The sequence below is a fragment of the Pteronotus mesoamericanus genome, unplaced genomic scaffold, assembly GCF_021234165.1.
Source record: "Pteronotus mesoamericanus isolate MK-2021 breed Mesoamerican mustached bat unplaced genomic scaffold, CSHL_Meso_final contig_123, whole genome shotgun sequence".
Taxonomy (NCBI): domain Eukaryota; kingdom Metazoa; phylum Chordata; class Mammalia; order Chiroptera; family Mormoopidae; genus Pteronotus; species Pteronotus mesoamericanus.
Window position 1 is genome coordinate 1,167,429 of NW_026555049.1, and position 24,089 is coordinate 1,191,517.

The following is a 24,089-nucleotide window of genomic DNA, read 5'->3' on the forward strand; positions in this document are numbered from 1 at the left end:
CCCTCCAGGGAACTGAGCCGCTGGCCTTTGAGTGTGTGGGTCGGCACTCAGTCCACTAAGCCACACCAGCCAGGATGGTAGTCTCTTAACTGGTAGATTAAGGGGTGAGTTTTTTCATGACAAGGAGATTTTTCACAGGTTCTTTTTAACAGAAAGCCTGCTGGAAGAGCAAAGTATGCTATTTGCTGCTTGAACAGCATAAAGTGTCCCTGGAGGAAGTGGCCTGTGGCGGTCAGTGGTGAGTGGACTCTGCTTGCAGAGATCAGCAAGCGAGAGGCGTCTCTCTGAATTAATGTTGTAAGGCTGTGAAAACCGGGCTGCCACCCTTTTAGTAAAGAGAACAGAGAAGGTATATATGTATTTATATTATATTAGGAAATACATCCCTATTCCCTCAAACAAGCCTGTGATTCTGCTTAGGAGATTGTAGTGAAATGCCGTCTCTTAGCCCAGGTTGTTCTCCCTCCTCTGTGAGACGGGCGGCCTGAGTTTATCAGCAGTGTGGTCACTGAGCTCTGTGGGCAAAGCGTCCGGAGCCAACGCAGACCTGAGCGCGTGGGGATTCCGTGGGCTGGCGCTCTCTCTGTGCCGTGAGCTCTTTTTCTTTTCTTTTCTTTTTTTTAAGATTTTATTTATTTATTTTTACAGAGAGGGTAAGGGAGGGAGAGAGGGGGAGAAACATCGATTGGTTGCCTCTTGCACGCCCCAACTGGGGACCGGCCTGCAACCCAGGCCTGTGCCCTGACTGGGAATCGAACCGGTGACCCTGCCGTTGGCAAGCTGGCACGCAGTCTGCTGAGCCCCACCAGCCAGGGCATCTGTGCAGGGAGCTCTTAACCTAGACTTCAGCCCTTCTTCTGAGGCGGAGAGCCCAGGGAGGATAATGAGTTTACTAAATATAGTGAGAGCACAGTCTGGAAAGGGATGCCCAGGCGATTTGCATACCCAGCGTTCAGGAGCTGCGGACAGGTGGCTGGAGAGAACCTTGCTGTTCGTGGACCACAGCAGTTTGTCTTTGGTTTCCTCAGGCCTGTCCTGTAGGTCAGGGGATTTAGCAGCTGCCTCTGTCCTCACAGTTGAAGGAGAGGATATTTGTTTTATACTTCACTGTAGACTTTTAAAAGTGCTTCTTTGTATGTCGCTGTTAGCGAGGCAGAGAAATGAACCAGGCTGCCTTATTTGTTCTCCTGGTGCGGTGCTCTGCACAGGGGCCGCGTGGGAGTGGTGAGGACATCCTGATCTTGGGGTCTGGCCAATCCGAAAGATGGCAGGAGAAATGAATAGAGACAATATGCGGCCATGAAGGACCACTGTTCTCCTGAAGAAGCCTCAATGCCTGTACTGTGGTTTTATTGCAAATTCCTTTCTACCAGTTAGGTTTGTACCACCGATTTTCCCCCAGAAGGAGTGTGAACGCTCCTGACAGGGAAGAGATGCTGAAGAGCCCCCGGGGTGCCTGGCGCCTCCTGGGCCTGGGCGCAGGCTCACAGGCATCGGTGCGAGAGTGCACGAGCACTCAGAGCCTGCACACAACAAGCGTTCGCCCCCCTTTGATCGATAACCACCCAGAGCTTAGGGCTTGGGGGCAGCAGGCTCTCCCCCTCGCTCCGAAAAAAGGCAGGCCATCGAACCGCTCGGGAACGCCAGGGCCTGCTAGTGGGCCGAGGGGCAGCGCGCATGGAGGGGCGTCATCCGCTGGGGGTGTGACACCTGCTGGAAGCTGGCGGTGGTGTCCCGGGGCCTGAGGCTGGTCCTCCAGCCAGGGATCCGGCACCCGGGGGCGTGTGTGGTGCTGCAAGCGGCACTCGGAAGGGTTGCTTTGGCTGGACCCGCTCCTCAGCTGCTTCTCCGTGACTCATCCTCGCTGCCTGTTTGGGTGGCATGAAGCATCCAAGTGAGATGAAAGAAGCAATTCTTAAGAGCGGGAGTGCCTAGGTACCGGACCAGCACTTGGGAGTGTAATGTGCTCTATAGGTCATAGAGCCTTTAAAAAAAAAAGAGTTGAATTTCACATAACAACCGTTTAAAAGTGCACAATTCATTAGCATTTAGCACATTCACAATGTTGTGCAACCACCACCTCTGTCTAGTTTCAAACCATTTCATCACTGCAAAATAAAATAAATCCCTTTGCCATTGAAGTTATTCCTACTCCCCACAGCCTCTGGCAACCACCAGTACGCGTTCTGTCTCTGCGGATCTACCCGTTCTGGACATTTCTTATAAGTGGTATCATAGAATACAGACAACTTTTGTGTCTGACTTATTTCAATAGCATAGTGTTTTTGAGGTTTCCCTTGTATATCAGTAGGTCATAGAGTTTTAACACCTACCCTAATTACCCAAAGACAGCTCCCCCCAAAGGAATCAGTCCTCTAGCCAGTGCCATTTAAGTCCCAGGTCCTGCCAGCAGGGAGGGGAATGGACTAGACTTACTGCTCCCCAAATAAACCGCGTTGGGGACATGGCGGTGGGGGTGTATCTTTGAGAAATACTGAGTCCTGGGCTCTGGTCCGAGGGATTCTGAATTAGCAGGAGTGGGGTGATTCTGTCAGCCATGTTGGGGGCCCCTGGACCAGCTGACCTCTGGGGCTTTATCTTGACCCCTAAGCACCTCCTTGTGAGCCTCCTGGCAGCCTGAGCACCTCCCGCCGGCTGGCTGTTCGTGGGGGTGTTTCCCTGTGCCGTCTGAGGGAAGGCGCCCCACCGCTGCTGTCAGAGCGCCGCCACGCTGCTGCCCCGGGAGCCGGGAGCCGAGCTCCCAGAGGGAAGGGGGGGAAGTCGCTGGTCCCTTGGGGCCTTCACCGCGAGGGACGTGCCTGGAAGAGCCGCCCTTCCACCCCTGCTGCCCCTCCCAGGCCTGCGCTTCTGGGTCTGCGTCGGTGCCCTCGCCTGCCTCGGACCTCAGTGAGCAGGGCGGATGGGAGGGGCCTGGGGGCCCCCAGTGGCCGACGGGCCCATCCCTGGGGGTGGGGGGAGGACTCAGACCAGCTGAGGCCACCCGTGCAGGGCAGGGACCCGCCCGAGGTCTGCCGTGCCCCTGGGGGCTGGTGGCCGCCCAGGCCTCTGGTGTCCTGGTCACTCTCCGTGGGGAGCCAGCCATCTCTCCCCCCTCTTTCCTGTTGGTGGGGGGGCAGGGGCGTGCGACTGGAGACAGAGAGACAGAGAAGAGGAAGGTGAGGCCAGAGGACAGAATGCACATCTTCCCAATGATGAAGTGGCCGGCCTGCTGGCCCGCCCTCCGGCCCCATGTCCTCGTCTTCAGGGGGCCCGGGTTCCCAGCGACTCTGCGCTCACGCCGGGGAGGGGGCCATCTGGGCCACCTGGGCCACGTGGAGGATTAGTGATGACACAGCCAAGGACCCTCCCAGGACCTGGACGTGCTGGGCTGGCATTGTGCCGCCTGGAGGGGCTCCGCTGTCTGTGAGAGTTGCCTGGTGGCCCTGGGACATGCCATTTCTTGCCAGGGAGGTTTTTTCTCCACTGGGCTTCCCTTTTACAGCCTGCACATTAGGAAGAAAAGGGCCATCTGATAAAATAAAAACGTCAATTTTTTGAGGTGTTCCACCAAGCTCACCTTCTAGGCTACTTTGTAAAATGCCCTTGCAGCTTCTCTGTGCCGCTCTCTCCCCTCCCCCTCTCTCAGGATTGGTTGAGGGGCCTCGTAAACCCTGTTCCCTGAGCAGAAAGAAGGCTTCCGCACATGGTGTTCAGACCTCTTTCCCGCTCTGATCACCGAAGGCTTTGCACCTGGGCAGAGAACGAGTGCCCTGTTACTTGCCAGAGGGACTGTTAAGAGGAATATTGGTGGGCTTTGTCGTCCCGGACCCCCGATGACCTCGGACGGTTGTTCCAGGTTCTGATCCTTTACTGCATTGACGTTTGCGTAACTTCTGTAGTTTATTCCTCTCTGGTTCTAAGGGTGAGGATGTTTTTGGCGGGGAGAAGGCTTTGGGTCTGAAATCTCAGGGCCCCTCTGTGGGTGCAGCGCCTCCGGATTCTCCCCGGAGGAGGGGGTGGGGGGAGGGAAGGGCTGCGGTGAGGCGGCCGAGGCTGGTGGAGTGCCCCTTGGCCCCTTTCTCCTGTGGCATTCTGGGTCAACTCCTTTACTTTCCTTTTTTTACATTATGTCTTGGTTTTGGGTGTGCAGCTTAGTCATTAGACAATCATGTACTTTACGCAGTGTTTCCCTCAGTGCGTCTCGGGCCTCAGCGGGCGCCGCACGCAGTGGTCGCAGTGTTACCGGCTGCCTTCCCTCTGCTGTGCCTGACGCCCCTGCGGCTGTTTTGTAACCACCCACCTGTACTTCCTAATCCCTTCCCCTCTTCACCCAGCGCCCAACCCCCTCCCTCTGGCCACCGTCAGCTCGCTCTCTACATCCTGAGTCTGTGCAATTTTGTTTATTTTGTTCTTTAGATTCCACATAGAAGTGAAATCTGACAGTATTTGTCTTTCTCTGAGTGACATTTCAGTCAGCACCATACTCTCTAGGGGGCCCACCCATGCTGTCACAAATGGAAAGATTTCATTCTTTTTATGGCCGAGTAGTATTCCATTGCATGTATGTGCCACAGCTGTTTTATTCCCTCGTCGGTTGATGGGCGCTTGGGTTGCTGCCGTTCCTTGGCGACTGTAAATAAACAATGCCGCAGCCCGGGCTGGTGCGGCTCAGTCAGCTGGGGTCATCCCGCAGAGCTGCATTAAGGTCGCCGGTTGGAGTCCCGGTCGGGGCACGCACCTGGGTGGCGGGGTCAGTCGCTGGTGGGGGTGCTTCCCAGAGGTAACTTGATTGGTATTTCTCTCTTGCATTGATGTTTCTCTCTGTCTCTTTCTCCCTCCCTTCCCCTCTCTCTAAAAAAATAAAGAAATAAACATCTTTAAATAAATAACGCTGCACTGAACAGAAGGGTGCATATATTCTTTCTTCAGATAAATCCCTAGAAGTGAAATCACTGGGTCATAAGGCTACTTACTTATGTTTTTTTATTTAGGGTTCTCTGTTGATGCTTGCCTGGACTTATCTGAGATGGGACATTTTGGGATTGACCTATTTTCCTAAAAAATGTGAAGGATCTTTTCTTTAAAAAGGTGTCACTTCAAATATTTTCCAAGAGTTCGGATCCAGGACCACATTTGGGGCAGGAGCCTAAGACCCGAAGCCGAGCAGCTCAGGATCAGCCCCTGCGTCGTGGTCCGCCAGGGTTGGGCACCGGCGTTTCCCTCCCCCTGTGGTATCTGAAAGCATCTCAAGCCGTGGGCGGGGAGCAGGGCGGAGGGGTGAGAAGGGGAAGGGGGAGAGGCCGGGGGAGGGTGGTTCTGCTGCAGAGCCTCGGCAGGAAGAGGGCTGGGGAGGCCGGCGCAGCGGGCCTGCGGTTTGCCCCCGCCAGGCAGGTGGTGGCAGGCGCGCAGGCTGGGCGGGGCAGGGCTCAGAGCCCCGGAGCGCCTTTCCTTTCCTCCGCCTGAGCCGAGCGGCGGAGGAGGCGAGCGCACGCCGTGCTCGCGCCCTGGACCTCTGTGCTGACCTCGAGTGTGAATTCCAGCCATCCGTGTGGGTGGGCCTGGTGGTTGGCTTGTTCTCACAGCAAGGTCCAGGGGACGGGAAACCTCTGGCTCAGGTGTTCTCCATGGCAGCCCTGAGCTGCCACCAGGGACCAGTGAAACAGGAAAAGCAAAAGTGATGTGGCTAGTTTTTCATAAGCAACAACCATCTAAAAGAACTGTTCTTTATTCTGAGATTGTAGGTTTCTTCAGGTTTCAGTATTAAAATGCCCTTTCTTTAAAAAATGATAGTGATTATAGAAGGTGGTCCAGTTGCCTCGGGGGTTAGGAACATAACAGACAAATCCCAGGAGCTCCCAGGTGTGCACCCATCTCCCATTAGGGGAATAGGAAAGCGAGCCCAGGGCTCTCTCTTCAGGCCCCCCCCCCCCCCCCCCCCGTTCTGCTCTCTGGACTCCAGGGCCTGCAGGCAGCTTTCGGACGGGAAGAAGCCGGGGCTGTGGAGGAGCGGGGGGCTGGGGTTCCTGAGGCCTTCTGGCACATTCCAGGGGCTGGCACGGCAGCACAGACCCAGGTCACACCCCACCGCGCAGCAGCCTGGGCCCAGGGGACGCAGATTCAGGGGACAGATGAGTCACGCCAGACGCAGTGGCTGTTTTTGTTCCTACCTGGCGAAAAAGAAAGTGGCCCACCAATCTCCTGTTGGCCTTTCTAATTTGTTTTTATTTTACTGGTTTACAAAATTCAGAGGCATGGGAGCTACTGCTAACAAAAATCCAAAGGCCGTTTCTTTGGAGGCCTAGAAAATATTTCCTTATTTGGGACACTTCAAAGCTAACTGAATAAAGCTGCTGTTTCACTGGTATTTTCCTCTCACTCTTCCTTGCTCTGAGCTAAGGATGCCGCTGCCGCAGGGGGGCAGGGAAGGCGAGCGTGGGCGCAGAGCGGGGGCGCGGGGCCCTTCCCGTTGGCGCGGGGTCGCAGAGAGACCCCTCGCACTCTTTTGAATGAGGAAGATGTTTCCATTTGGGAGCGCATGTCCCGTGTCTGCAGTGAGGATGAGGGGAACAAGAGGCCGATTTCACAAAGGACAGAAGAAGGCGACGTAATGGGCTCTGCCAGCGAGAGCCTGAGAAGGCGTTTTGCGGTCCTGTCACATTTGAAGTAGCAGAGGACTGGTGCTCCCTCTTGGGGAAGTGGAGTCTGATGGGCTCTGACTAGGAGGAGAAATAGGCTGCCCAGCCCTTGCTCCAGATTTAAGCCTCTTCGTCGTTTCTGAGCGACAGGCGGAGAGAGTCTTGTGTGAGGATGTTTATGGCCATCCCTTGTCATGGGTCCTAATGTCTGTGCTGGTTTTCTCTCTTGCAGGTTAGTCTGAATGATTCCCACAACCAGATGGTGGTGCACTGGGCTGGAGAGAAAAGCAACGTGATTGTGGCCTTAGCCCGAGACAGCCTGGCGCTGGCAAGACCCAGGAGCAGTGACGTAAGTATCGGCGTCTCCCTGGGCAGGCCTCTGTGCTGCCTGTGCTCTCTGACCCTCCCTCCCGGGGCCCCCCTGGGCGTGCGTGGCACGGGCTGCCTAACAGCAGGACCCAGGAGGCGGTCAGTGCCGCCTGCTTGCTGAGCACGGGGCCGTGCAGTCAGTGGCCGGCAGAGCCGTGCGCCGTGTGCTCACCTGTGTGAAGTGATGGGGCTCAATATGAGGGGATGTATTTGCTCAGCAAAATGCCGGAAGCACCGTGCTGGGCAGAGCTGCCCGTCCGCTCCGAGCCTGGCAGGGCCGCAGGGCCCCGCACATGCCCATTTCTGCGGGCACCTTACAACAGGGTGAATGGTTCAGCCAGGTTTCCTCAGGCGCTTTTTTTTTTTTAAGATCTCATTTATTTTTAGAGAGAGGGGAAGGGAAGGAGACAGAGAGGGAGAGAAATATCCACCAGTTGCCTCCCACACAGTCCCAGCCGGAGACGAGCCCCCAGCCCAGGCCTGTGCCCTGGCTGGAATCGAAACCTGCTCCCTTTGCATTTGCAGACAGCGCCCAACCCACTGAGCCACACCAGCCAGGGTGGAATTGCTCATGTTCTTAATTTCAACAGTGAGCTCGTGCAGTGTGTGGTAGTTCAGGTGCTCGGAAGACCTGAGGCCAAGGGCCACGTCCTTGAAGGCCTGTGAGGGGCGGGGGGCAGTGGGCAGGAGTGAAGCCGCCTCCAAGGCTGCAGTGCTCTTCACCTCCACAAATAAGGGGCTTTTCCGTTTTTCTGAAGTACATGGCCCTCTGGGACAGTATGCTATTTTTCCACTTTTAATAGAGGTACAGGTTCGGGAACCCCTCACTGGTGTCTTAGTGTGAACTTGGGGATTGGCACTTGGTCTCAGTGTCGGAGAGACGCGCAGCGTTGGGGAGGGCTTTGCGACCTGGGGGACGAGCACCTCTGAGGGGCTCGCTGCCCCTGGCTCTCAGCTCGGGCTGCCTAGCAGGAAGCAGGGCCCGGTGTTGCCAAATCTTCTTATTTTTCAAGAGAAGCACAGAGATCTGGATTTTTATGTGAAAACTGCTGATTCTTACAAGTTGGCAGCTAACATGCAGTTTTTACATACTATGTGGGAGCCAAGTAAAGCACACCAGGGCCAGAGCTGGCCTTGGGCTTGTCTTCGGCCTGCGCTCCCGACGGCCCCGCGTAGGGAAGGGGAGCTGTCCCTGCCGTGGGTCAGGGTCTGACGTGGTGACAGGGTGAAGCTGTGCACAGAAGAGCAGGTCATGGAGCTTTGGTTAGTCTGTGCTCCGGCCAGAGGAAGCCTCCTGCCACATCGGCCTAAGGACGCAGTTGTCGTTCGTGAGTATGGATGTGATCCCTGGGAGGTCCCTCTGTGTCGGCTCCTTGAATTGAATGTGCTCTGGGCAGGTGACTGAATCAGGGGAGCTGTGTGCTGCGTGCAGAAAAGGGACTGCTCGTGCTGAAGCACAGCTCCGCCCTGGCGGGCGCCGAGCAGCAGCAAGGCCGCCCGCACCCACTGGGCTGCCGCGCCTGAGGGCCACAGTGGGGGCGTGACCGCAAGCAGGGCCCGGCTTCTGAGGGGCAGTGCCTTTAGCCCGGCTTAGATGCCGTTAGGATTGGCAGCGCCTGGGTGCCCACGGGCCCCGCGAGAGTCCGTGGGCCCCGGCGTGTGTTCCGCGTGGTCGCTGCCTGTAGGCGTCCCTTGTGAACACAGGAGGTGGCTCTGTGCCCCACTCTGGTGAGAAAATCCTCCTTAGGGTTTTTATGCATCCCAAAATTATTTGCCCAGTAATGTTCTTTTTGTGAGATAGGTAAAGACCGTGACAATTGTTTCCGGTTTTGCGGGAGAAACAGGAGACGAGCACAAGGTCATGTAGCATGTCTGTGGGAGAGCTGGAGCCAATGACACTTAAGGCCAGTGTGAGGATGCAGTGTTGCCAGGGCGACCAGCTTGCCTGGGCTTCAGCACTGGAAGACCCACATCTCGGGACCACCCTCAGTCCAGGAGGAACCAGGATGGTGGGCCCCCTTGGTGCTGCCAGTCCACCCAAACCCAGTTCTTCCTCTGTCCAAATATCTGGGTGTGGTTCGGAGGGACCGTTGGACACTTGAAGTAAGACACTGTTCTGGAGCGGTGCAGACGTCAGATTGAATGGAAAGGAGATGTGATGCTTAGAGGTAATAAATAAGATGGCAGGGGTGTCCCCCGCCTGCCTAAGCTGCATTAAAAATTGGCCGATGAAGCTGAGATGTTCTGATGTGAAGAGTGAGTGCAAAAATAAATCATGACTCAGGCAGGAGTTGCTGTGTTGGAGTAGGAGCAATAACATTGTCTTTAAAGAGGACCGGGTTGTGGGGCCCACCCGCAGTTCAGATGGGAAAGAAGTCACGCAAACTAGGAACTGCGAGGGTTGGGCACTGGCCAGCTCATGGCTCTTCATTGTCGGGGGGAGGATGGGCCTGGAAGCTGGAATCTGGAAGGTTTGCTAGCAAATCCGGAAAAGAAGTGAACGAACCGTGTCCTCATGAACGCGTGCCACGCGGGACTCTGTGAACGGCGGCTCCTGCGGCACCGCTCGTCCCCTGTGACGGGTCTGGTGGGTGCAGAGAAACAAGGGGTGTTGTTTATCTTGACCTTCCCACGCACCTCTTTGTTTCTGTTCTCTCCTATTGTGCAAAGAACTCAGATGCAACATAGTTGGCCGTATTGCTGTCCAGAGATAGTGCCCACCACACGTTCAGAGTCCACCAGGGGGCGTGTCAGAAACCGTGGGGCCTGCCGCCTGTGTTCCCAGAGTGGCGAGACAGCATGGCCGGTGCCCCTCGGGGTCGACTGGGAGGCGGGACCAGTACACGGGTCCTCCTTAATGGTGTTGGTGGGTTCTGCAACCTTAAGCAAAACACGTATAATGAGACCAGTTTTGCCATTGAAAAATTGATACAAACAAGTTGCTAGGGCGTCACATCAACGTCATAATGAGACAGTACTGAGCATTGCACGCGGTGACACCCTTCCAGGACCTGCTGCGCTCACTGCCGGCGCAGACCGTGGTGGCCTGGCACGTGCTCTCTGGCTGGGCACCAGCTCTGAAATCACGGCGCCTGGGTCTGAGCCTTGGCTGTGCCGGTCTTCAGCGGTCCGGCCTCAGGCCAATCCCGTAACCTCCTCTTGGTCTTCTTATCTGCCAGGGAGAAAGTACTTGTGAAAACCTTGCTTCCTGAAGTGCATGGGCCAGCACCATGGGTGTTCTCCGGGGGCCGGTGAGCAGTGCAGAGTCTCAGGCCCCGCCCCGGGCTCCCTGGGACCAGTGTCCTGCGGGGCGGCGCGCAGGCGTTCGACGGTTGCCCAGGCACAGACGCACCTGGAGTAGGGCCAGGCAGGAGATGGTTTCTGTACATTGTAACCCCCCTCCCCCATCCTTTCCTTTTGTCTCCCGCTCATCCCTTCTCCTCTTTCCACTCTTCCTTCTCCCCGATATCATTACATGGTTTTGAAATACAGAGAGAATAACTTGAAATCATTCACTTCGAGGGAGTTGCCTTTGTCGGTAGCAGCTTTCGGCAGCTCAGGAGCTCCTCCCCCTGCCATTTGTTCTTCAGGGAGCAGTGTCACAGGGGGGTGAGCGAGGGCTAATTAGTGCAGACAGGTACCCCAGGGCAGGGTGCTGGCCCGCACCCCCAGCCGGCCTGGGGCCGGGGCATGGTCCTGGGCTGCCGCGGAGGAGAGGCGGGCCAGCCAGAGTGGGGCGGGGCGGGGGGCGGGGCGGGGGGCGGGCAGGGAGGGGCGCAGTGCGGAGCCGCCCACCCGCCGCCGCTGGCACTGTGGGGGGGGGGGAGCGTGGGCCGCGGGCACAGCCCTGAGTGTGGCCTTCGTCCTTAAGCTCAGGGTCTGTGTCAGTCACATAGAAATAAGAACCATGAGGGTAGGATAAAGTGTGTCAGAATTGTTTAACCTGGGGAAGAAAGGAAGGTTCGTGAGCAATTTGAGAACCTTTGGGTGGAGGATGGACCTTTACATACTTAACTTTTTAAAAAAATTGTTTTTAATTGAATGTACCAGCTCATGTTGGTTAATAGGTAGGTTTCAGGTGTGCAGTTCTATAAACCATCACCTGTACACTGTGCTGTGTGCCCACCAGCCTCGGTCAAGTCCCCTTCCATCACCATTGATCCCCCTTTACCCTCCTCTTCCTCCCTGCAGCCTCCTTTCCCTCTGGTCCTCGCCCTATTGTTGTCTCTTAGGTTTTTTTCTTTTAAAAAATTATTTATTTATTTATTTCTAGAGAGACAGGAAGGGAGGGAGAAAGGGAGGGAAACACCGCGTGGCTGCCTCTCACCCGCCCCCCACGGGGGCCCGGGCCGCGGCCGGGATCGCAGCGGCGACCCTCGGGTTCCCAGGCCAGCACTCAGCGCGCTGAGCCGCGCCAGCCAGGGTTGGCTCTTCTTCTTAGCCCTGCCCCTTTTCCGCCAGCTCCCCTGGCCTCGTCCCCTCAGACAGCTGTCAGTCTGTTCTCTGCATCTGTGAGGCTGTTCTTTTCTTTTTTGTTGTTCGTTAGATTCTACAAAGGAAATTCTATGGTATTTGCATACTTACTCTTGACTTCCATTAAGTAAGCGATCCCAAGAGAGGGTGTCGTTTAGGGCGGAGATCTCTGGTGTGAGCACTGCTGTCCCTCCCGTGGGAAGGGCCGCAGGGGCAGGGGGAGGCTCCCCGGCTGGCTCTGGATGTGCGAGAGGCGGCCTCGCGGCTGCTGGCCAGCGGTCCTCCCCCAGCCTGGCCCGCAGGTCTGGCGGGGCCTTCCTCTTCAGCAGAGAAGTGTGGCCGCACGCAGGCAGCGTCTCCTAGAAGGCCTGCTTGCCTGCAGGGGTGGAAAGACAGCTGGACTTGGAACTGGAGGAACCTGTCAAAGCAGTTTTGTTACATACGTGCTGTATGACCTTGGGCTGGTCGTTCACTTCTTTGAGGCTTAGTTTTTATCATCTCTTAAGTTTTTCACTGGGTCACCTACCGATTCATTGGTTTTGCTCTTTCCTTCATTGTGGAGCCCATTCACCTACTTGCTTCGTGGTTGACTGTGTGTTTATTCACCCCAGACGCCTTCACTGAGGAGCTGCCGCGGTCCTGGTACTGACGGAGGCCAGGTGACAATGACTCACAGTTTCTGAAGATGAAGAGATGTAGTGTAGACAAAAGAGCACTGTGTCCTGAGAAATGTTACCCTGAAGTGAGCTTCCTCTCTTAGGTTGTGCCCAAAGGCCACATCGCGGATGTCTGGTGCCTGGCGCAGTGCCTGGCTTACAGAAAGCCCTCAAGGCAGGGCCGCGAAGGCAGTCCGCCTCCTGGGAGTAGTCTAGGGGTCTAGTGGCTTCCATTTGTCTTGGAGTTCATCTTTCTTTAGTGCTTACCCAATCCTCACTAAGCTGTTATTCATATTCTGTTCATCTATCAGACTTGTTTTTAACCCTCTGATTATATTAATTACATCTCACGTTGCACAGGCAGTAAAGTCTAGGCACAAAATATCGGACAGCTCCCATTCTAGCACCCTCCCCCTGAGGCGTCCTGGCTCTCGGAGTTTTGGCTCTGCAGGCGGCAGCCTGGGTCCGAGTGCCGCAGAGCTGCTTACCAGCTGGGTGGCTTTGGCAGGTAGCTAATCTCATAAGCCCCTGCTGTCTTCTCTCAAGATGATTTTCACACTTGCACGTGCCACCACGAGCTGTGGCGGGTGTCCCCTGAGCTCACGTTTCGAGGCCCTGGAACGGGATCTGGCACCTGGTGAGCACTCAGGCAACGGCAGGCCTGCCCAGGCTTTGTGACGGTGGATGCAGCGTAGCCAGAGCCTGGGGACCCCGGGGACCCCGGGATCCCGGGACCCCGGGGACGGGGGCAGGCGGGAGGTGCGTGGGCCTGCTGCAGCTCTGCCTGCTCAGGACCTCCCAGAGCGCAGGGTCAGAGGGCAGGAGAGCGGGGAGGGTGCTGGTACCCATGTGTTTCACCTCTGTGCATATTTAATGTCTCAGCACTTTAGCTTTTCTATCTTTTGGGCTACTCTGTGGAGGCCCACAAGGATTTTTACAAAAGATTTTATTTTAGAGAGGGGAAGGGAGGGAGCAAGAGAGGGAGAGAAACATCGATGCGAGAGAAACATGGATTGTTTGTCTCTCATACGTGTGCCCACAGTGGGGACGGAACCTGCAACCTGGGCGTGTGCCCTGACCAGGAATTGAACCAGCAACCTTTTGCTGTGCAGATGGCCCTCAAGCAACGGAGCCACACCAGTCAGGGCCCCCACGGGGGTTTTCCTTTTCTGCCTTCTGGGATGCTGTGAGGACAGAACTCCCCAGCACAGGGATGAGGATTTAGATTGCCTTTTGCAGACATTGCAACAGAGGGCAAAACAGGTTCTCGATCCTGTCCCCTCAGACCTCCGGGCCCTCCCCATTCTGTCGGCCCCCGGCTGTGAGCTGTCAGACCCTGGCCTCCGCCGCCGAGGGGAGGAGGTGGTCACGTCCCACCCGGGTGCCGTCCTCGGCAGAGGCCTGCGCGCCGGGGGCAGCGTTGCTCAGGCCCCGCGTGCAGGACCGGCAGCTGCGCTGCCTCTGCTGCTCTCTGGGCCAGCTCTTCATACCCGGCACCTGCTGGAAGCCGCGTTCAGGCTCTAGGCAGGCGTTGGAAGGTGACAGGCCTTTCGGCCACATTTCTTACCAACCCTTTCCTTTTTCCTCCCCTCCTCCATATTCCAGGTGTACGTGTCTTATGACTATGGAAAATCGTTTCAGAAAATTTCGGAGAAGTTTAACTTTGGTGTGGGGAACAGCAGTGAAGCTGTGATCGCCCAGTTCTACCACAGTCCTGCAGACAACAAGCGGGTAAGGACGCAGCCGTGCCACTGGGGTGATTTCATGGGGCCGTGCTTGGGAAGAGGGTGGCACACGGGGGCTGGGAGTGCTGTGTCATCTGGTAGCATGACGGGTCACCAGTGACCGTATCCCTGTCGCCCTGGGAGTCTGTGACACAGTGCGGCTCACAGAGGGAAGCCGCACGTCCTCGAGCCGGCCAGGGCTGCCGGGCTGGGCTCCCAGACACGCTGCGGCCGGTGAAAGCACAGAAAGCCTGCCCGCGAACAGCTTGCTCGGCTCAGAGACGGCAAACATGCTACCTTGTGTCCTCAGGGACCTGTCCTGCAGTCTTCCCGGGCGGCTGCTGACCTTGCAGCAGCACTCGTGGGTCCCTGTGCACGTGTCCTTGGGCGTGTGCGTGTGCGTGCACGTGTGTGTGCCCTCCTCTGTGCAGCCTGCATTGGTACGAGGAGGATGCCAGGCAGCGCGTCCTCCCAGCGGCGGGCGGGCTGGTTCCTGCAAGAAAACCTGCAGCTGGACCTGGAGGAAGGAGCAGGCCGGGGCGCAGGGGCGAGCCCGGCAGGGACCCTCCGCTGAGGGAGCTGGGCTCCAGCAGGGCAGGGGCGCGTGGCTGCTCTTGCCCCCACCCACCTGGTCCCCGGCCGGTCGCCAGGGCAGGGTGGCCGCTTCCAAGGATGCAGAAAAGTCCTTAGCAGCAAAAGCTTTGTGACCCCGCGTGGGTTTTAGGGACGTGGGGCCCGGAAGCAGTGTTGCTGAACTGGAATGGCCGTCCCCGTTCCAGGCTGGCGGCCTGCCAGCCCTGCGTCCCCATCTCTCAGTGCAGCGGCAGTGAGGGACACGCTCGCCTCTCACCCCGCTCCAGGTGACGGAGCCGTTCCTCTCCCTGTGGTGGCAAGCAAGGAAAGGGTGCTGGGGACGTGGCCCTCTGTGCCGCCCCCACGTCCCCCTGGGGCCAGGCTGGCCCGGCACCTGGGGCTCGCAGGTACCTCTCGGGAGGTGAGGAGCCCTGCCCGGGGCCCAGCTGGCTGCCCGTGCTCCCTCTCCCCGAGGATAGGCCTGTGTGTCCCGCCTCCCACGAACCAAGTAGCACTTGGGTTACTCGGTTGGTCAGGTTGTACCTATCTGCTGTGGTTATTTTTACACATGGTCCCAGAGCTCACATGCTTAAGCTGTGGCCCAAAGCCACCGCAGAGTCTCTCTGCAGCCTGCGTTTCAGCGCCGCCTCCTCCCTGCACGTCCGGCCACAGGGCACAGAGGTCCGAACAGGGGCCCACATTCCCTCCCTGGCATGGGCTCGGCGGGGGGGGCACCGCCGAGCCTGCGTGTTCGAGGAGTCAGACAGCAAAGACGGTGGTGTGGGCTTTGAGTGGGAGGTTCCGTGCAGGGAGAGGGTCAGGGGTTTTTGGAGCTTTAGGTCTGGAGAAAGAGCAGGGTGGGGCCGCGATGCTGGGGTGAGGAAGGAGAACGGGGAGGGGTCCCCGGTGCTGCGAGGGGAGAAGAGGGCGGTCGGCCGACAGCCGCGGGGCTGGCCTGCCGTGGGGAGAGCCCCCCTCAGACCTCTCAGGGCGCGGGTGGCCGTGCCCGGGAAGAGGGGCTGCCTCCCCGGAGACCTTAGTGGCCAGAGGGTCAGGGCCTGGGCCTGGGTCGCGCTGGAGCTTTCTCTGCTGAGGTTCTAATTCCCCCGAGAAGACTGTGACCCCTCCCAGGCTTCTCAGGAAGGAAATGGTGGCTCTTACTGTACTGCTCTCTCTGTTGCTTTTGCCTTTGTCCCTTGGAAGGCAGTTGTTCCACCAGACCTACCACTTCCTGAGAAGAATCACACAAGGCGGTACTTTGCCAACAACAGCAAGATACTGGGCCCAGCCAGGTCACCTGTATAAAATGTCAGGTGGGCTCTCAAGGAGCAGGACTTGGAATGGTTGAAATGACTGTCAGCGTCCACTCAGCAAAGCTGCGATGTCACGGAAGGGCCCGTGAAGCCTGGGGCTGCGCTCCCGGCGGGGGGTGTGGGGAGCAGGGCCTGGCCAGGGGACCCACTTCGCTCGGCGCCTCTGCCTTGGGATGCTCATGGCGGGGCTGTGCGCCATGGCGGCGTGTGGGTCTGTTTGTGCCGCAGCCTGCAGTCCCACTTCCTCCTTCTCCGCCCGCGTGCTGCCCGCTGACCCGGGGTGCCGCCGGGCCCCCTGGCAGTCCCCTGGACGCATTGCCCAGTCAGGCGGCATCTGAATACGTCGGGTTCTTTGGAAAGGCCACAGCCCGTGCAGGGCAGGGCCCCCGACCTCAGTGGCGAAGTGAGGAGTCCGCTCTCTTTCCTTGACCCGCCTCCCAGAGGTGTGTCCCTGCATCCTTCCCTGCCCTTCCTCCTCTCACGGTGCTGCGCTGTCTGCACTCTGAGTGGAGGGTGCCTCGGGTGCTGGCTCAGGGGTCTGTTCTGCTGCTGATTGTGTTGTCTTCCCAGAGGCGCTGGTATCCTCGGAGGGAGCAGCGCTGAGCTAATGGATGACGCTCCCCTGGAATATCATGTGTTGGCAGGCGGGGTTGAAGGGCCCGGGTACGTGTGGACACTCCTGAAATTGCCTCGTTTAGAAAGTGCCTTGTAGGTCAGCTCTGCCGGCAGACTGTGGGGTCGGCTTGTGGAGGCTTGCCGCCAGGGAAGTGCAGGAACGTGAAGGCAGAGAGGGGCACTCTGGCTGTTCCGTACGTGCACGTGTGGCACGGCTGCCCACCGCGTTGAAGCGACGCGGGGCCGAGGGGTGAACTGGAACCCGCAGGCAGCTGGCGCTGGGGGGTCGGGTGAGGCTAGAGCAGGGAAGCGAAGCCCGTACGGGGAGTTTGGACTTGGAAATGCGGCTCCAGCACAAGCAAGAAGCCAGCGCCTGGGGCAGAGCCGGTGGGGGCCCTGGCGGAGGGGAGAGGCGTGTGCGGAGGCGTCGAGGGGGTGTGTGGGCTCTGCGCCGGCAGGGCTGCGTCGGTCCTGGGGCCCCCCCGTTGTGCAGCGGCAGGAGCTTGCTTTTGCTTTGGAGACTGCGGGGAGCTGGAGGAGTCTTTGAGGAGGGAGTTGTGTAGCGTCTCTTCGGGGAAATGTGTGTCCTTGGAAAAACGCAGGATGGATCGAAGGGAAGCTTTGGAGAGGCATTGGCGGAGTGGGGCTGGGAGAAGGTGCCGTGTGGATGGGGTGTGGCGCACGGGGAGGGAGAGGCAGCTGGGTTTTGCTGGAAAGGTGTCAAAGAATTCAGTTTTGGACGGGGTGAAGTATCTTGACGTCAAGGCGGAGAGGCGGAGATAAAGAAGCAGGGACCCTGGACTCGCAGGGAGCCGTCACGGGGAGGCGGTCCCTGTGAAGGCTGCGGAAGCGCCTGTCCTCGGGGGCAGTCGCTGGAGCTGTGCCGAGGGATGCACCGAGTTCTCGGCCGGGGAGGGCAGAGTGGCGCACTTACGCAAGGATAAGGCACGGGCCAGAACAGAAGAGCCAGCCAAAGAGAGTCGGGGACCGAGGGGGCCGGGGGTGGGCGATGGTGCAGCGGGGACCATGCTGCAGAAGACGAGAGGGGAGAGTTTCTAGGAAAGGCAGTGAATTGAGAGAGGCCATGAATTAAATGCTGCCCTTTTATGGGAAGAAAAGAGGTAACAGTTGATGAACCATTAGAGATGCACTTTGAACCAGCCAGACGTCCGTGTGAACGCTGCCTGCTCCGGGGTCACCGTGGGCACTTACCTCCCTGAGCTTCAGGAGCCTCGTTAGTCAAGGAGGAGATAAGGGTAACAGCTAAGCAGTGCGTTGCTGTGAGTGCCGAGTGCACTGAATGAGGTTAGGCACGCAAAGCGTCGCCCAGTGCCTGGCACACAGCAAAGGCTGTTGAAAAATGGTAGTTGTTGTCCTGCGCAGGAAAATGTTCTGTGACTGGGGGCATGATTTTTAGATTCTAAAATGGGGAACTGCAGGAAGCCATGGGATGGGTTTCTTTTCAAACTTAGAACTCTCTCCCAGCAATCACAGTGGTTTCAGAGCAGAACAGGCTAAGTTATTTCTAGGGGACACTTCCATGCGAAAACCTGCAATGGTGCTCGTAGGCTCACAATTGGTATTATGACATTGTGTTTGCTTAGAATGGTTTTTCTTTCCAAACAGTTACTACGTTTTAGAGTTAGTTTTACTTAGGCTTCTATGGAGATTGGGGTTTTACATTAGATGCTGTGGAGGAGGCAACACAAGAGCAAGAACACATAGAGTGTCTTCCTGGGGAGTTCACAGTCTAGATTTCGGGGGAGAGCGTGCGCAGGGGCAGGAGCGAGAACGTGTGAAAGCAGCAGGCGGACAAGTGCACAGTGAGGGCTCGGGGCTGGAGCTCGCTCCGATCCAATCGGGGGGAGTCAGCTTGGGACTGCGCCCGCGTGGCTGCTGATGGCTAGGGTCTCAGCGACGGTTCCCCGGCTCCGCTTTCTGGTTCCCTGTGCCCAGCAGGCTGCTTCGGGAGCCCCCGCCCCGCCCCGCCCCGCCGTCCTTCTGGGAGCAGGGACTGTCCAGGAGACCTCAGAGGGCTTTCGGGGCCTGCTGTCCTCTGTGCTCTTCAGCCTCGTGTTCTCATTCCCCCTCAGGCTCTCAAGAGCCGCCGCCAGTCCCGGGCTGTACTGCTTCCCTCCTTTGGTTCCCCGCTCAGACTGGGCTTGGAATGCCCTTTCCCGTGGCAGTCTTGCTTGCCGTCATGTCGGACCCCCGAGCGTGGCTTGTCTGTGGTCTTTGCTTTCACAGGACTGACCGTGGCTTCTCACCTGATCTCACGTTCCCTTGAACTGTCGTTCACTGTGGACACACCTTCCCCCCACATTCTCTGCCTCAGCTGCTTCGGGGAAGGACCCTGCGTTTTCTCGGTGGCAGCCCCAAGTGCACATGCGTTAGACTGAGCTGCCTCCATCCTTTCCCCTCAGAACGGCTGGCGGTCGTTCTCTAGCTAAACGTATTGAAAGTTGTCACTGAACCGCGCAGACAAAAGTGAGGTGAGGCCCTCGCTGGACAGAGCTGCTTCCTGCTGTGCCGGGGCTGGGGCAGGCGCCCGAGGCTGCCGGGCCCTGGGCGGCCTGGTTCTTAGGCTCCCGATCACCTGGCATAGTAGGGAGGGCGTGAAGCTAATTTTCCTCAGTGGATGTGGTTTTAGGGATTTTCCTTGGAGGGTGTGTCAGAAGATACACAGTAGTCCATCTGTGCGGCCAGCCTGGAGAGCAGGACTTCTGTGTCCCAGCATTCAGTAGCCACCTCTCGATTGTGACCAAGCAACTCACCAGGAAGTGAGCACAGCTAAGACATTTGAAAGAAAAAACAGGCTTGACCAGCTTCATGACCTGGAGAGACAGGGGCTCCGTCTGGCTCCCCGCCAGCCCGTGACGCAGCCCCTGCTTCGCTGACCTTGTCTGGTGTGCACTGGCGTCACGTCCTCACTGGCAGATGACGAGAGCGTCGTGGGGACACCTGGCGGGCCCTTGGCCCCGACTGCGCGGGCTGGCCCCTGCAGGCACATGCACCCAGACTCTGCGCGAGGGACTTGGTGGGCTCTGGGCAGGTCCTGCTCTGAGCGCACCTCTTCTCTCTTGCAGTACATCTTTGTAGACGCGTATGCCCAGTACCTCTGGATCACGTTTGACTTCTGCAGCACCATCCGAGGCTTCTCCATCCCCTTCCGGGCAGCGGATCTCCTTCTGCACAGTAAGGCCGCCAACCTCCTCCTGGGCTACGACAGGTCTCACCCCAACAAACAGGTAAGAGAGTTTCCGGATCACAGGCGCGCGCCTCGAGGTTTCTGTTCTGCTCTGTTTGCGGACTCTGTGTCCTCTGCATGACCTCCTCCCGGCCCCTCCCTCCTCCCTCGGGCTTAGCCTTTGTAGCTGTTTCACTACCATGGCTGAGGAAAAATAATATATCCTCTAGCACTTTCAGTCTGCGCTGCAGCCAGAGAGCAACATGTAGCACTTGGCAGGCCCTGTTCCTTCAGTAGGGTGCCCTTGGCAGTGCGGACGCACCTTTGTTAGGCTTTGGAGAGGAATCAGAGCGAGCCAGGTGGGAAGTCCGGAGTCTGAGCTCTGCCAGGACCTGTCACCTTTCTGTTGTACCTTTTCTGTCCTCGGCCTTAAACATACTGCTGTTGTCTACCATTTATTTGAATTTATCATTGCTATTAATATTCTTTTTTAGTGTGCATGGGTGCACGTGCATAAAATATAAATGTGTGTATTTTCCTCCTTAGTCCAAATTTGAAGGAAAGGTGAGCGATGTGGGGGAGAGAGCCTTAGTAGGATTTACATTTCAGGGTCGAAACGTGCAAAGTCAAGAATACTGATCTGGCCCTCGCTGCTGTGCAGAGCCGTCCTGTGAACCACAGCGGTGCAGGTTCAGCTCCGGTCAGGGCACAGGCCCGGGGGCAGGTTTGGTCGCTGGTTGGGGTGCCGGTGAGAGGCAACCAATCGATGTTTCTCTCTCACATTCATGTTTCTTCCTTTTTCTGTCTCTTCCCATCTCTCTGAAGTCAATGAGCATGTCCTTGGGCAAGGATTAAAAAAAATGTATTGTTCTGGCTTAATCCTGTGAAACCTGTAGATCCTGCAGGATTGGATTTATGATGAGTTTTGAATTACTTTGCTCAGAATAACTTTGGAACAGTTCTTTTCCTTTGCACGTTGTTTTATCCAAATCATGATCTGTTTACTTTCAGATGCCTTAGTGAGTAACAGAAGTTACTCCCTCACTTCTGGGCGGGTCAGTTTACCAGTGGAGGTAGATTTTTGTTGTTTTTGGTCTCCTGCTTCTTAATACAGGGAAAGAGGGACCCCCAGGTACTGTCGCCGGAAATTGAGGGGCTTTTGCAAGTTGACTGTTCATAGCCATACCCTGTGTATTCAGTGATTCTCTTCGGTACTTTTTGGTTCTGTACATAGCCTGTGTTCTCGCCATTAACTTTAATTACCGTGGCCGCTGTCATTTTTAAGGATGCTTCCCAGGAGAGAAGTGCCAAGTGTAATCCTTTTGTTTTTTACCGTCATTCAAAGGCTAGTCTTGAGTAAAGCGTAACTTCTGATGATCGTAAATGGAAAACAAGGCCGTCAGCTTTCCTCCCAGTTTCTACGAGACTCTGACCCTGGGAGCCAAGCGCAGGGTGCGGGTCGGTTCTCCCCTCCCACCCTTGGTTTCCTCGGGGCCTTGGTGCCTGTCTTCCCGGCCACGTGCCTTTTAAGGGGGGACTTCAGGGGGGGCCTGGCCGTGCCATTCAGGCTGGTGTGGTTCTTGCATCCTGACCACTTCTTCCTTTGGTCTTTTGCAGCTGTGGAAATCAGATGATTTTGGCCAGACCTGGATCATGATTCAGGAACATGTGAAGTCCTTTTCTTGGTAAGTCGTGTCATCTAAGAAATTTGAATTCTATAACCTCCTTTTCTCAGTTCTAGCTCTTTCACAGAGGATGAGCCTGCCCCTCCTGACGCATGAAGCGTTTGGTTCAGGAAGCACACTTCTGAGACCCGGAAACTAGACCTGCGAGTGTAAACAGAGGCGCTGGGGTGGATGAGGGAGGATGGTTCTTGGTGAGGGGGCTGCAGAGCTTTTGCAATTTCCGTTCTCCAGGGAACTGGGGAATCTTAAAGGTGCGGCCTGTGTAAGACTTTGTGAAGACCTTCATTTTTTGAGCATCCTATTGGAAGTGAGGATTTGTCTCTATAAAATCAATTCATTTGTTGGTTCAAACATGTTTTTTGAATGCCTGCTGAATACGAAACATGCTAAATATGCTTTAGGGTATATGAAGTTGACTAATTTATGAATAGTTAGTAAGGAGGTTGCAGTTTAGAAGGTGAGGAAAGACATTTTTGCACCTAACACATGTGATGAAAGCTCCGAAGTCACGGGCATGGCATGAGAAGGCCAAGGAGGGGTGTGTTCTTTCCGGAGGGCGGGGCAGCGACCGCACCTGGACACACGCAGCAGGTTGGGTGCAGCCGTGTGCAGGGGTGCAGGGGTAGCCAGCCCAGAGCGGGAGGGGACGGTGTGGGGCTTGGGCTCCGTGTGCTGGTAAAGCTTGGGTGGGCCTGTTTGTGTCAGAATCTGTGCTGCTTGAAAAAGGAACTTGGGCTGAATTCTGAAAGCAGTGGGAAGCCACTCTAGGTTTCTGAGAAGGAAAGTGAAATCAACAGGGTTTTTAAAAGTATGGTTGTTTCTCGTCTTTGTTGTTTCTGCTCTTTTACTGTTACCAGGACGCAGTACATGACCTTGAGTGCGTGCGTTTGCGCGTGTGCAGGCGAGTGTGTGGAACAGATTCCCAGGGGCAGACTTGCTGGGTCAGCGGGTCGTTCAGCCTGTTCACACCTAGCAGACTTGATATCTCCCAAAATAATCCTTGATCTTCACCACCGCAAATCAGATCCAGCTGCTTTCAGTTTCTCCTTGCTCATTCTAAAAACGTTGAGTCACCCTCCATGCCGTGTTTGTTTCGTGCTTGGCATTCAGGCTTTGAGGACTCCTGCCGGCTCCACCTTCCGTATAGAGCTGGGTTCACTGCTCAGCTGCTGCCGCTGGTGGCCTTTCTGCCTCCCCTCTTGCCCTAATTCTCAGCACAGAGCCACACTGATCCTGTTAAAAACAGGTCAGATCATGTTGTTCCTTTGCTTTGAACCCTTTAATATGCATATCATTTCTCTCAGATTAAATGCCAGGGTACATTCCTACTAGAAGCGCTCTGCACTCATTATTTTCTCTGCCTAAAATGCTCTTACTAAAGATGTAGTTTCTGCTTCCTTACCTCATTCAAGTCTGCTCAGATAACCCCTCCTAAATGAGGTCTATCCTAAGGATCTTTTAAAATTGCAACTACTCCCTTGCCATTCCCAGTCTGCTGAACCTGATCTATTCATTTTTTTGCATAGCACTTAGCACATTTTTAAAAACAGATTTTATTTATTTATTTTTAGAGATGAGAAGACAGGGAGAAAGTGAGGGAGAGAAACATCAGTGTGTTGTAGCCTGTCTTGTGCCCCACAATGGGGACCTGGTCAGCAACACAGGCCTGTGCCCCGACTGGGAATCGAACCAGCGACCCTTGGGTTCCCAGGCCGGCACTCAGTCCACTGAGTCACACCCGCCAGGGCACATTTATCATATTTTAATATGCTATTATTATGCTTATTATTTTTCTTTCTCTTTTATAGACTAAAAGCCCCACAAAGGCAGGAACTTATGTCTCTTTTGTGCACTGATATGTCTGCAGTGGATGAAGCATTGAGATTGTAACTTCAGGAAAGATTGCCAAATTTTCTCTAGAAAGCCCCAAATTTTGCAATCCTTTCAACATCCTAGAGCTGTGCCTCTCTGAATGGTTAGCATGTTAGGAAAGAAATAGTATCTCACTGTAGATTTAATCTGCACTTCTTTTTTTCCAAGATTTTATTTATTTTTAGAGAAAGGGCAAGGGAGGGGGAAGAGAGGGAGAGAAACATCCAGGCGTGGTTGCCTCTCACACACCCTCAGCTGGGGGTCTGGCCCACAACCCAGGCCTGTGCCCTGACTGGGAATCGAGTTGGGGACACTTTGGTTTGCAGGCCGGCGCTCAGTCCACTGAGCCACACCAGCCAGGGCTGTCCTTTTCCTATTATGCATGATTTTGAACATCTTTGAACCTGCTTTAAGCTCATTTTTATCTTTTTTGTGACATCCCTGTTCATGCCATTTGCCCTTTTTCTGTCGGATTTGGAGTTGTTTTATTATTGATTTCCGGGAGTTCTTACTGTACTTGAGGTTAGTCCTTTGCGCTGTGGGGTAGGTTGAGTGTGTGTTTCTATTTCCCAGGTTGCCATCTGCCTTTTGACTTTCAGCCGTCATTAAGTGTCATGGCGCAGCCAGGTGCTGTTGGATGCTGTCTGTGCTTTTGTCACGGCTCCTGTTGGAAGGGGAGCGTCTTTGTGTCGGTGTTGTTTCCTCAGCAGTTGAGGCCTGGGAGGCTGGAACCGTGCCGCTGGGTGTCCCCAGGCTCCTGGGGCCTTCCTTTTCAGAGAGGGCAGCTATTTCTGGCCTGTTGGTTGTTTTCCTTGGGCAGAGGTTGTAGGGCCGTAGCGAAATTATAACCATAGCTCTCCAGGTGCAACCTCGACCCAGGGATTATCATTAGAGCCTCTGCTTTATTGGAATTTTTTTTCCTATTTTTTATTTTTAAAAAGTGTTTTATTTATTTATTTTTAGAGAGGGAAGGGACGAAGAAAAAGA

General features: G+C 56.0%; 1 protein-coding gene across 2 annotated transcripts in view; it reads left to right on the plus strand.

Moving 5' to 3' along the window:
- SORL1 (sortilin related receptor 1) overlaps nucleotides 1-24,089 on the plus strand; it is a 168,586-nt gene that overhangs the window by 14,896 nt on the left and 129,601 nt on the right. For both annotated transcript variants that reach the window (XM_054587637.1, XM_054587646.1), the window contains exons 2-5: nucleotides 6,868-6,984; nucleotides 13,739-13,864; nucleotides 19,445-19,606; nucleotides 21,163-21,230. In XM_054587637.1, coding sequence (XP_054443612.1) covers nucleotides 6,868-6,984; nucleotides 13,739-13,864; nucleotides 19,445-19,606; nucleotides 21,163-21,230 — 473 coding nt within the window. The remainder of the gene's footprint in view (nucleotides 1-6,867; nucleotides 6,985-13,738; nucleotides 13,865-19,444; nucleotides 19,607-21,162; nucleotides 21,231-24,089) is intronic.